The 14,380-nt window shown below is 34.5% G+C and overlaps 1 protein-coding gene across 1 annotated transcript; it reads left to right on the forward strand.

Annotated features, from left to right (window-relative positions):
- Positions 1–10,114: 10,114 nt before the first annotated feature.
- On the forward strand, positions 10,115–11,466 carry LOC149933915 (uncharacterized). The gene is made up of 2 exons (XM_090153355.1): positions 10,115–10,148; positions 10,214–11,466. The coding sequence occupies exons 1-2, from the start codon at positions 10,115–10,117 to the stop codon at positions 11,464–11,466; spliced, it is 1,287 nt and encodes a 428-aa protein (XP_090009481.1).
- The last annotated feature ends 2,914 nt before the right edge of the window (positions 11,467–14,380 follow it).

The raw sequence follows: 14,380 nt of genomic DNA on the forward strand, positions 1-14,380 counted from the left end.
CATAATATTCGTTTAAATATTTTGCCAAATATGGTTTTAAAACGTGTATACTCACGTTCAAGAGATTAAGCACTGTGTGATTCTAAATTTTAGTCGTAATTCTTGATTGGCTGGGAAGTTGTTGTTTCTTCGTTTTCCAGAGTGCCACTGAAATCAATCATATCCCACAATTACAATCGGTAATATAGGATGTCATTTAATGATATTGATATATGTAATTTTAATAAAACAATAATATAATTTTGTTCGGCACATTTAAGAAAGTGGATTTATATTATATTTCTGTTCAAGTCGTAAAAACAGAAATTCAAGAGTCATAGTTAAAGAAAATTACGATCTGTAGTTTTTTAAATTAGATATACAGCGTGTTTTTGTCGAAAAAGTTATTGTTTTAAAACACTATGTTTTCTAGAAAATTTAAAATGTTTATGGTACATTCCGGGGGACACTCGCTGACAAAATTTCATTGATTTCGGAAATTATTTACACGTTTTTTCAAAACTAATTATTCACCGCTAGGTGCTGGAATTAATTTGTCAATGGTAAACTTGTATAGCGTCATCGAAAACATAATAATATCGTTATTTTGAAAAAATTAAACCAATTTTTCACAGTAAAACATGACTTGAAAAAGTGACAGGCTGGGCTAGCTAAAAAAGTATTCGCATAGTATCATAAATTAAATTTACGTTTGTTGGAAAAAGTCGGATAGTTGTTTAAGTTAACGGTTGGGAAGAGAAAATAATTAAAGAAGATATCGTTTTTCCAAATACGTACATTAAATAGTTACCAAAGAGAGTCCGAAAAATCAAATTTATTTAACAAAATGCGACGAAAATTATAAGAATGCTTCAAATATTCCACCATCAGCTGCGATACAAGCTTGAGCGCGAATAATCAAGTTGTCAAAAGCATGTTGAATCATTTCTGGGGTGATTTCCTGGCAGGCGCTTTTAATTCGTTGACGAAGTTCTTGTGGCGTTTCAACGGGAGTGGCTTAGACCGTACTTTAATGTAGCCCCAAAAATAGAAATTGAACAGCGTAAGGTCTCGTGACCTTGGTGGCCAAAGTATCGGTCCGTTTTTCCCTATCCATCGTTGCTGAAATTCGTGGTCGAGAAACGAGCTCACGTATCTGTGGTATTAATGGCTTCAAAAGTCGCTTGATGACTTAGGCCTAAGGTGGTGGCTTGGGTATTAGCCTAGCTGATTATTTATTATTTATTTAGTTATTCTTGTTTAAACCACAACCTGGGTCGTTGGGCTAATGGAAGTTCGTCGAGATGCTCTGCTAGTTCGTTTTGTATTAAATGTTAATAATTCTGCCCATTTAGATTTTGTGGCAGAGATACCGGACCAATAAGACGGTTTCCTACTAAAGCAACCCAAACGTTCAAGCGTCCGAACAGAAATTGATGAAGGTGGTCAAACCTCCCATGTGGATTCTCGTCTTGCCAAAAGTTATGATTGTGAGATTGTAAAGCCCATCTCTCGAAAACGAAGCTTCATCAGAGAATAAAATCAGCACTTGCCGCGGAACATCTTTTAAGCGGGTACGCGACAAAGAACGCCAACACTGTGTTTCCAAGTCGTAATAACGCTGATCTAGGTTCTACATTACCATACTGCAGAAAGTCATTGCATTAAAGTGACAAAGGTCTTACCTCTAAATAAAAGGTGCGTTTAGCGAAATATCTATCAAGTGTGCAGTTCATACTAACCATAGTACAATTACAACAAAAATTATAAAAATTAAAGGAATACACATTTAGCTAGCCCAACTTGTCCAATTAGGATCCAACCTCGCGAAATACAAAAAAAGTCAAAATTAAAATTGTATTGAGACCAATTAATACAAAATATTCGTTTGTATTTAAATTAGTTTGGAAATTCTTTTCGAATTTCGTTTAGTTTATTTCCTAAAGTTTTAACGATGTCTTAACGAGTTTCAGGCCACCCTTTTTTCTCTGAAATTTCCAGAACCGTATCTATTAAAATTAGGTTATTAAATGGCTACTTAACATTTTTTTTAATTTATAATATGACTAAATATTTTATTTTACCAATTACAGTGTTCACTGCAGTTTTGTACAGGGCTTGTCCAGTCTCTGGCGGTTTCCCTAGAGGGGCTTTTGCTGTTTTTCCAAACAGCGAACATGTCTTAAGATATTCCAAATAAAAAATTTCCATTAATAATGATCGAGCTAAAGTAGACGCAGTTTTGCTCGTATTAACAAATCTGTGGTAATACTGTTTTGGGATGTAGATTTCAGAGCCAACAATCAACTCCAAGACCTTTAAAAAATATAATTAGCCATCACAATATAACATTTAGTACTATTTCCCAGAACTTACTTCATTATCACATTTTGAATACTTTAAATGTTTGTGAATGTAATTGTTCTCTGCTACTTCTTTTCTTCCTTGATTAAAATATATTTTTTAGTTTGTTACGTACATTTAAATTCCTTGAAAATATGCAAAAATTAACTTCATCATTGCTACAATTTGTACTGTTTGAAGTTTCGTGGTTTAGTTTTTGTTCATCCAATGGTGTATTATCTTTTAAAATTGATTTGAAATGTTGAGCTTTAGTCATAGGCACACAATTTTTAATGGGTCGCACAACAGCTTCTAAATTATTTGCCAATATGAAATAAATTATAACTTATTTTTTTCATACTTATTTTTAAAGATATACCTTTTCTTTTCAATTGTTCCACATGTATATTTTTCACTATTGCATGGACTGCATTCATTGTTTGAAACGTTTTATCTACTTGACACAGCCGTGCATTAAACTTTTTAGAAGTAACTTGACAATTCACACACTCCGAAACATCAATTGCGTTTTTCACTTCAATGGCCGTATCTTCTAACTTTTTATTCATCTTATTTTCAGGCTGCACTTCATTGTTTTTGGCATTTTTGTCTTCAACTAATGATTTCTTTAAAAAGTTCTGCATAATCTCTTTACTTTTAGACTTCTGATATTTTATTTGTTTGTTAAGATCTTTCTAAAAATTTTCAAAATAAGTTTACATTAAAAACACAAAATATTATTATTGTTATTATTATCTAGCAAATACAAATTACTCTCATGCAAATATGTGCCGTCAAAACAATTAGTCTTAAAAGATGTTTCTTATGTATTACCTGAGTTGATACTTTAGCTATCTTCTTAATAGGTTTAATGAGTTGAGATGCTTTTCGCTTTAAATTTCCTTTTCTATCTGAAAGAGATGACCTCTCATTTGTATATTCATCATCATCAGTAGACGCTTCTCCACTATCTGTGTTTAGCAAGTTATCTCTGAACGGTATGAGTTCTGTCTTGGTGGCCCTAGAAAATATAATTTATCTTATTAGTTTTAAAAAAGCAACAGGTTAAAGTTATGAAATTCATATATTAAATGTTTATAGCTTACCACCAAATTTTTCTGCAATTGCTGAAAGAGTGGAATTTTTACAGTTTACTAACACTTCCGATCCTTCGTTTCTAGCACATAAAGCGAAACCACCGAAATTAGTAATTTGGGCAAATGCCCAACTTCTAGGGCTCCGATTTGAGAACGTTATAAAAGGCTATCAATGGCGTTGTATGTACATTCGAACGAGATATCATTGACTCTTCTAGCCTTAACCGTTGAAGAGATATGCGCGACATGGCGCCAAGGGCTATCGAAAATTGAAATGCTTTCAAAAGTGTAAATAACGCTTACATTTGGAAAATAATGATGAATTACTGAATCGGAAGATAAAAATAAATATTATAAACAATGACTGCCTTTCAGAAATAAGTTTTGTCCATAATTTATCATTTTAAACCCTAAGCCTAGGATAATAAATTCCCGCAGCAGAGTCGCAGACGCCGCTTCGCGAACACAGTCATGACGTAATTCACTAAAAAAGTGACGTAAATTTCGTTTACGTCATTTCCCTTAAACAAAGGTATCTTTTAAAAATTTCTCTCATTGAGCCGGGAGTAGTGGCGTTCTCCTGTAATCCCAAGCGTCTGGGGGCCAGAGTTTGTGGATAGCCGTTTGAGGAAGACCACCAATCCCCCAACGGTTGGACGAAATACTTCCGCCACGGGTGTCCACACCCCTGTCCCCACTTGTCCCCCCGTTGGCGTGGCAGTTACACATATCTCGCCCTGATTAATCACATGGACGAGAGGACTGAATTGTCCCACACGTCACAATCGACTAAAATAAATTATCTCATTGACACATTTAGGGTAATTATGCCACTTATGTTATAGGGTAAGTCCTCGAGTAGTCTTAGCTTAGCTTTGTACATTGAATATTGATTCCACTATACCATACGCTAAATTTTCCTGTTTAATAATTAAGTTGAAATTATATACAGTTTAATATGCCTAACGGGAAATACAGAAAATATTTGAAGGATCCTAGAATTCCGGTATTATATCATTTTCATATACGGCTTAACAGAGTTACATTTTTAAGCATATAGATTAGTGAAAAATTCTTATCAGTTCCAAATAAACCAGGGAAAATTAGCTTAAGTTTATAACAATAATATAAACATTTGAGAAACAAGCAATCACTGGGATAAAAACAGTGAAAACAATGTTATTCCAAATGGTGAAACTGAAAATGTCAGAAATGAAACTGAAAATTGTGTGGATGCCAACCATGATCCTGAACCAAATATTGAAGCTTCCGAAAATAATCAAAATGGTGTTAATGGTACGTTAGTTTTGAACATAATTCGTCTTTGAAAAAATCAATCTTTTAGTTAAATTATGACACTATTATAGTGTTATATAAACATTTACTAGAGATCGGCGTTTGAATAAGAAATTATCCAATTATTGATTTTTATCCATAACCGCAAATTATCCAAAAATATACGAAAAAACCGATTATTTTTGCATGTTAAATCGTTGTTTATTCGTATAAAATGTTCATAAAAAACAGTTAACCAAACTTTGTATGGTTAATCGAAATTTTGCCGGTTAATTTATTCGTTCCGCCGACCTCTAACATTTACTCAGCAAACCTGCATGAAAATTAATTAGCAATTAACTTAGACTTAAACTGAAGAAAGTAATGATATGATGGAGCATGACAGCAATGAAAATGTAGAAAAACTGTACCCCAAAAGCAAAATTACCAAATTAGAAAGCGCAATTGCAATTTTAACCCTCATGATGAAACACAATCTAACAAAATCTTGTTTACATGATTTTATTTATAATAATCCAGAATATACAAATACGTAGATGGTATACCAACTAGGTGACATATGTCTATTATTGAGAATGCCAATGACGCGTTAGCTACCAGTACAGTTGTTAAAGGCATTAAAAGACTATCAGTTTTAACCCTTTTACCAAGCTTAGATCTTTCAAAATATTTTGTTCCTGATTATATGCATGCGGTTCTTTTAGGTGTAGTTAGACAATTCATGTCAGCAATGTTCAATAACAAAAACCATAGAGAGGTATATTATATTGGAAACAGAATAAATGAAATTGATGAAAAATTGCTTTCAATCAAGCCTCCTAAGATCATAACAAGAACTACACGGTCCCTCACAACTATGAAACATTGGAAAGCCTCTGAATATAGGAGTTTTTTACTATTTTACGCTCTTCCAGTCTTTAAAGGGAACCTACCTCACCAATTCTTAAAACATTTTACATTATAATGCCATGCAATTTATCTGTTAATTCAAAGTGAAATTGAAAATACAGAAATTGATTTTGCTGAGATATTGTTAGTAGAATGTGTAAAAGCTGTACCTGAACTTAATTCAAACAGTTTCTGCACATTTAATGTGCACCATTTTTTACATTTATGTGAAACCTTTCGAAATTGGGGACCACAATGGGCAACATCTGCTTTTATGTTTGAGGACAACAACCAAAGAATAAAAAAACCTTTTCACGGAACACAAGAAATTAACAAGAAAATTATTAACTACATCCATATTAATCAGTTTCTTGAGATTAAAAAGTATGATGTGCCAAAAAACACCTGCCGGTATTTTTTTAAATTAACATGAGTAAAACAATTAGGTGATATAGTTTTTTTGGGAAAGGGAAAGGAAAAAACCTTTAATTCTTATTTGAAAGATAAACTTGTGGAAAACAACTTTCCATCATATCTCCGTATACAGGGTGTTACGGATAAGAGTACCGAAACTTTCTATATACATTCTATATATTCATAAATATTGATCAAAGAAAAACAATTTCTATGACTTTAGAAAATCAAATAAAAACGAAGTGGAGATGGGTAAACAAATTATTTCTCGCTTCATAGATGTTACCTTGTTGCTTGGAACTAGAGATTTATTCTTCAGAGGCGACTCGGAAAAAAAATCGACGATCCTCATAATGGAAATTTCCTTGGAATCTGGGAGTTGTTGGGGCGATATGATCTGGTTCTCCAGCGACATTTGAACGCCGTTAGGTTATCTGAAAAAACTGGTAATAGTCTCCAGGCACACTTTATCAAATCGAACTCAAAATAAATTTACCTCGTGTACTACCGAACACGTTAGGAATGTTATCTTAGAAGAAAGACAGAAAGCCAAATACTATTGGATTCTAGTTGATGCTACTCCGGATACTTCCAATCTTGAACAAACCACTTTCATTTAACGATATATTAATCTTAATGAAGCTAATAATAAATACAAGGTTCAAGAAAGGTTTCTCGAGTTTGTAGTTTGTAACATAAATCCATCTTGATAAAGTCAACTCTAGAGAAGCGTTACCTAAATATTATCCTTGCGCTTGTCATAGCCTAAACTTATGCGGGGTACACGCGACAGAGTCTTGTACAGAAGCTGTTACCATTTTTTTGGTACTATTCAACAACTTTATAATCTTTTTAGCGGAAGTCCACAGCGATGGGAAATTCTTAAAAACACTATTGGTTGTTCATTGCACTCTGTCTAAAACACCCTGGAGTGCGCGAATTGAGTCTGTCTGCGCAGTCACTTTACACCTGCAAGAAATAACCCAGGCTCTGGTGTGCGTTGCTAAATTCAATCTTACACCCGAGCTTCTGTAAATGCCGTTGTAAACTACACAAAATCATTTCTTTGCGTACGTATGACAATAATTTGGGTGAAGCTATTAGTTCCTAATTCCTATTGACTATAAAAACTAAATTCTTCAAGCCAGAGGGGCTACTATTGACGTCGAAATAAATAATATAGGGAGTCTTTTAGAAGAACTAAATCAAATACGCGACGATTGGGTGTCAATTCTATTAAAAGCTAAAAGCGAAGCTTATAAACTTAATATAAATCCCACTTTTAAGGCACAACGGGTGAGGAAACGTAAAAATCCCTTTGAGAACAAACAGCGTACAACAGGTGATAAGGCTCCAGAGAACGCCTTCAGGATTAATGTCTTCTATGTTATAGTAGAGCATCTGATTTCAAATTTGGCGAACCGATATCAAGCTATTCGAAATCTCTACGGAACATTTGCCTTTCTCTAGAAATATCTATCACTAAACGAAGATAAGATTAAATTAGATTGTGAGAACTTAAAAACGCGCGAGATGTAACGGATGAGCTGTTTAACGAACTATTACTTTTAAGATCGATCCACACGGCAAATTTAGGAGAAACGCCTCTTAAACCACTAGATACAATGTCGGCGTTGTTTCCTTTTAAATGTGTCCATTGCCCTTAGACTCTTTTGCACTTTACCTTTAGCAGTAGCGGAATTGAGTAACTTCAAATAAGAGTTAAAATTAGTTTTTTATCACGTATCGCATTGCAAAGAAAGCTCAAAATAAAATGAGTAAATGAATAATACACAAATTTTCAACTTAGCTAGAAAGATCGTTTCATTCTGCAGAGGGACCCACAAATTCCTAGTTTTCCTCGGGCCCAGGAAAAGCTCTGCACGGCCATAAGCACAGTTGACAATTCTTCAACGTTTAAGAGGACACTGCGTAACTTTTTCTTCAACTACATTTTTACAGAACGAAAAAATCTCTCATATCCCCCCCCCTACCCCACCAAGGGCTACGCTCAACTATGTATTACCACTTAACCCTTACCTTTCCAAAATAGTCTAGGATTTGTTTAGCCTCTGTGCATTTCCGTATAGCTTTTTATTATTTGTCGGCTCTAAAAAAACTCTTGGCGTTATCAGGGCATATAATTTTGCACAAGCGCCTCCAAGCAATAAATCGTTTAAGAGCTAATAAGTAAACTGTCGGTCGACATCTCTGACAGTAATTCAAAATGTACAACCGTGTTACCGCGAAGGTGAACAGACCGAGGGCTTTGGACCCACGAACAGAGGCGCAACCAAATCTAGCCCGGTACCTCAAAGCCTTTGGATTCTTAAATCCGGTCCTCTGGCAATGGCGCAGCTATCTATCTTTAGGACCTAGCACTCCACTTACTACAAAATATACAATTTTTAATTGACCTTTTAACTTATTGTCTACATTTTATAATACAATAAATTTCTCTAACTTGAGCGAAGGTATTAGTTTTTTTATTATTCAAAGGGGTAGACAGCCGCGCACTTCGACCCTAGGTCCGCTGTGAAACCTTCAACGGGTGACTTTAAGTTAAAAGTCCCATTTCCGACACAAAGCTAAGAATCCGCTTGGTTGGGATGTTGAAGAAGTCAGGCGTCTCCAACCGGTGCATACCGAGATGCTTAAACCTTTGAGCCGCATAATAGTCACAGCTTCAGAGAATGTGAAAGTAACTCTTTTGCTCTCTGCCTAGTAACGCATGGGATAAACTCTTTGGCCTTCCTTTGATCATCCATCTCATGCCAAAGCTTGGGTTGATGATCCGACGTATATTTGGAGACCAGGTTGCGTACCAAGACACGAGGGTTGAGTAGAGCAGGTTCTGGCTCACTAAATCCAGCCTTTGCACCCTCCCCTGGCCAAGGCGTTAGTCTTTTCATTCCTGTGATGCCCTTTATGACCAGGAATCCAATAAAGTTGAGCTTTATCATGCGTCCCAATTAGCCTTTTTGGCTTAAATAGAGCCACCAAGTGGCTAACTAGAGAAGCTACCCAAATTGCTGGATTTTCGTCTGCTACGGTCGTCTACTTAACGTTACGCAAAGGCTAAACGTTTTAAAACATTCTTGACGTATAATTATCGCCGTCGTTCGGTTGAATTATGAAATTAGTATAGCTAGGTGTTTGTTTTTGTAATTCTAATGAATTAGTAAACGTTTATTGATAAATTCGTTGGTTGATAAGAGGTTTTTTAAACTGAAATGGCAAAGTTTTCAAAGCACAAAGGTAAATTCTTTTGATTGAGTTCAACTGATTTGAAATAGAAAAATAATCTTAGGTATTTATACTTATTAGGTGTTTTTCTAAAGTGAAGAAAGTGGTGTTAATGTTTTATAATCTAAGGGATATTTTGCGATGGATAGTTCTACGCCTTTACCAAAGGAAGGACACAGCGAGGGTTTTACGGTTAATGTTATACCTTTGGAGCTATCTCCTCAGCTTGCTTTCAAAAAGTGAATATTAATAATCAGTACTGTGTGCTTAGTGTTTATTTATTGTTTTTTTTTTTAGATTAGAAGCTGGTTTAGTGTTGAAAAATCAAAATAGAAGCGCTGTAAAAACAACTGGAGGAACTTCTTGTTGTGTTCAGGGCTGTAACAGCAATGTAGTCAGAAATCGTAATTTGCATTTTCACTCATTCCCAAGAGATAGTAAACTAAAACAAGCCTGGATTGATAGAGTACTCAGTAAGCCTTCAAAGACAAGTTCAACTCTGTGGAAGCCTACCCCGGCTAGCAGGATTTGTGGATTGCATTTTAATGTATGTGGAGTGAAGCAGAAAGGGGACTCTATTCCTCGTATATTTCCTTGGAACACATTTCCGGATGGTACAAATATAAAACCCTCCAGGAAAAGTATGAAAAAATTTATATTAGTGTTAAGTATTGAAAATTAAGTAATTATAATTTTTCAGGAAGGCGTCTGTTTAAAGCTGATCAATCAAACACTAAAAAAACCGACCACTATTTTATGCCAGACACAGTGATAATTCCTATAAATGACCAAGAATTATCTTTGTGTGCTACCTTTGAATATTCAGAATCGGATATAAAGAAAAAAAGAATATGAATCAAATTCATAGTCTCAGTTTACATGAAGGTTAATTTTAGTTTTAAACTAAGGTACAAAATATTATTCGCTCAATTTACATTCTTATTTTACAGATCATTCCTATTGTGCCGTTTATGGACAAGAAAGTAAAGCCACCCAACAAGATGAAATTATTGACAGACTTAATACAGAGATAAAACACTTGAAAGAAACCATTTCATTGTTACATAAGACTTTGGCTGAGAAGGACAAGACACTATCAGAAAAGGACAAATTATTAGCCAAGCAGGACCAAACATTAGCAGAAAAAGACATAGATCTGTTTGAAAAATCAAAACAAATTATTAATATGGACTTGAAAATAACAATTCTTAATGAAACTATAAGAAAAGAAAATTATAAATGTTTTTCTGTAGAAAATGTTCTAAAAATCGAAGACGCCCTTAAATTTTATACTGGATTTCAAAGTAAAGAACGTTTTTTGACCTTTTACAACTTTGTAATGGTGGACTATGATACCGCTTACAATAACTACAAAAATTTAAATTGTCAACCTCCGAAATCAAACCGGAAACGCTCACCCAAAATCAACACTATGAACCAGCTGTTTTTGGTCTTGTCTAGACTACGATGTGGTCTCCTAGAATTTGATCTAGCTTATCGGTCAGGTGTTTCTACTAGTACCATAAGTGGAATATGGAGTTTTTGGATTGCTTATCTTTCAAACAGGCTCGTACAAATTAATATTTGGCCTAGTCGCTCAATAATTTATAAAAGAATGCCTCAGCAATTTAAGGATCTGTATCCAACCACGAGAGTTTTGTTGGACTGCACAGAGATATTTATTGAACGTCCATCCGACTATCAAATCCAAGGTGTCACCTACTCCTCTTACAAATCACACAACACCGCCAAAGGATTAGTTGGGATTGCACCGAATGGATGGATATCGTTTGTGTCAGATCTTTATGGTGGAAGCATATCAGATAAGGAGATCACGATCAAATCTAAAGTTTTAAATTTATTGGAACCTACCGACTCATTAATGGCAGATCGGGGCTTTCTTATCGAAGATGAATGTAAACAACTCGGAATAGCTCTAAATATACCACCGTTTTTGGGGGGTAAACCCAGCTTAAACGAACAAGAAGAAGAAATTACTCGAAAAATAGCTTGTGTAAGAGTGCACGTTGAACGTGTTATTAAACTGGTTAAAGATTATAAAATTTTAAGTGAAAATTTCCCAAATTCAATGTCTGATAAACTAAATGGAATTTGGAAAGTTTGTTGCCATTTGGTAAATTATACTGGTAACCCTTTACTAGAACGAAAAGTGTTATCTGATACCTTAACAACAATAAAATAAGCTTTTTAAGTTTTATCTTTAAACTTTAATTTTTTAATTTGTATAAACTTTGCACATTTTTTTTGGTATTTAACAACTTAAATCTCTTCAATTCTGTATAAGTATCACAGTAATTTTAGCAATTTATAAAATATCACACTGAGATAGGAAATAATTTTTATGTACTTACTACTTAGAATATCACTGCTGCTTTTAGGGTTATATTAAATGTAAAATGTTAAGATCGATAACTACTGTTAAGTTAAAATACACATGACAAGAAGTGATCAAAATAAAACTCGTTTATTTTTGGCAAAATTTCATTAGACCATATTTCCTTATTGAAACTAATTCTTTCTACTATATAATCCTTTCCACTGTAAACTAAAAAGTCACACCATTTTAAGCCAGTTATGGCTAATTGTCCTTGTGCTTGGTAGAAAAATTTGTGGGTTCTTTTTAATTTGATATTGCCATTTCTGTTGGTTAGATAAGGTACATTAAGTAATTCCACTGCCTCCTTTACACTTAAATTTTCTTCTTGGCCCCTAGCTAAAGTCTTAATTTCAAGTAAACCCCATTCATTAACTGAGCTGTCAAATATTAATCTATCCGGTGTTGCACCTAAGTAAGGAATGGCTGGATTCACACAAAATCCCACATCTGCACTATACTTGATTTTAATTTCTGTTGATTGATACATTTTCAATGCTGACTCTTCACATTTTAACCCGTCTTCCATATATTTGGTGCTAATAGTAGTTCCCTTTTTCATTCTTTCTATGAACGCATCATCCACCTGTTTTTTCCTTCTTACAATTTCTCCAAATTTTGATGCTGTTAGCCGTTTACTTCTTTCAATCAACCACACATCAGATTTGGACTGCTTTCTTGTATTTCTCTCTAACTCCCTAGCAACTTCCATAGTTAGTGCAACGTCTTCAAGATAATATAGATCAGTTGAAGTTTATCGTAATTTTAGTGGTAATGATGGATGTTGAATTATGATACCTTCTGACAAGGTTTTAATTTCAGGCATTGCATCTTTAATTAACTGAATAGGTTGACATTCACTTTCAAACAAAATCTCACTAAACATGTTTCCAGGTTCCACTGTTTCAAGATCTTTGGCAAAAGTTCTGAGACTGTCTTCAGACACAGGTATATTAGTGCAGTCAAATTTCAAAAGTCTTTTACAAAATTTGGCTTCTGTTGCCTTTGTTTTCTTGTTTGGGTCATGCTTCGTGAAACAATATTTGGATAATTCACTACTAGATTTTCTGATTTTCCCTGGTTTGTTCCACTCACAAGGCTTTTCTGTACTCGATTTATAAGTGTCGAATATGAAATTATTTTGTAACATGACATTGTCCAATAATACCCAGCTTTACAATAACAAAAAGCTCTTAAAATGTCTCCACTGTAATTTATTTGGGCTGCTACATTGTATTTTTCACGTTTGTATGAAGATTCTACAACTGCTTTCATAGTAATGAAATGCTCTCCATAATTCAATAAAATATCACACACCTTTCCACTCTTAAACATACGGTACCCAGCGGTATAATGCTTTTTCCCATTAGTTTTACTATGGTATGTTAGAATATTCTCTTCTTTGAAGGTAGTTGGGAATTTCCGTAGCTGTTTTGTAAAGTTACCTTTAGGTAATGGTACATTTGATTTCACAAACTCCTTTGGCTTTTTATTATTTGATGAAGTGCCGTGCAAAGGAAACTTTTTCAGAGCATCATTGGAAATTAGTTTGAATGGAGACCTTGTTTCTTGAGTTAATGACGTTGATGAATTTGATATGTCATTACATATTTCCTGCAAATTCAGTACACAGTACTGATTATTAATATTCACTTTTTGAAAGCAAGCTGAGGAGATAGCTCCAAAGGTATAACATTAACCGTAAAACCCTCGCTGTGTCCTTCCTTTGGTAAAGGCGTAGAACTATCCATCGCAAAATATCCCTTAGATTATAAAACATTAACACCACTTTCTTCACTTTAGAAAAACACCTAATAAGTATAAATACCTAAGATTATTTTTCTATTTCAAATCAGTTGAACTCAATCAAAAGAATTTACCTTTGTGCTTTGAAAACTTTGCCATTTCAGTTTAAAAAACCTCTAATCAACCAACGAATTTATCAATAAACGTTTACTAATTCATTAGAATTACAAAAACAAACACCTAGCTATACTAATTTCATAATTCAACCGAACGACGGCGATAATTATACGTCAAGAATGTTTTAAAACGTTTAGCCTTTGCGTAACGTTAAGTAGACGACCGTAGCAGACGAAAATCCTGCAATTTGGGTAGCTTCTCTAGTTAGCCACTTGGTGCCTCTATTTAAGCCGAAAAGGCTAATTAACCAGCTAAGAACTAGTTTTGAGGTGAAGCTATACTGATTAAGATTGGCGTGACTATCCGAATAGATTTTGATAACCTTAACGTGATGCTTCTTTTCCAGACAATAGTTGGCACAGAAGCAGATAGCAGAGCTTTCATAAACATCATAGTTACTTAAAAGGCAGTACATCCCCGCGCCTGTACCAGAATTTGTCTTAGACCCATCGGTAAACTAGACCACCTCACCTCTGGCACCGATGGAAATATTGGACCAGTCGGTGCGGCTTGGAAAGTTAACCTCAAAAGGCTTAAGGATTTACTGTCTGTACTCCTATTTATCCAAAATAACATTTGGCCCTTGTTGATAATATAATCAAGATCTGATTTCCATGTTAATTCTTCGTCAAGGATAACACCGAGTTTAGTTCCAAATACGGAGATACCGTTAAACGATCCCTGAATCCTTATCCGCGTAAAAAGAGTCAGGACCGTCTTGCTATTGTTAACCGTGAGATTGACATCCTTGCACCAGACATCTTCTCATTACATCCTTAAATGTCGTTATGAATTTACC

Source organism: Leiobunum rupestre, chromosome 7, assembly GCF_980474605.1.
Source record: "Leiobunum rupestre chromosome 7, qqLeiRupe1.1.hap1, whole genome shotgun sequence".
NCBI lineage: Eukaryota > Metazoa > Arthropoda > Arachnida > Opiliones > Sclerosomatidae > Leiobunum > Leiobunum rupestre.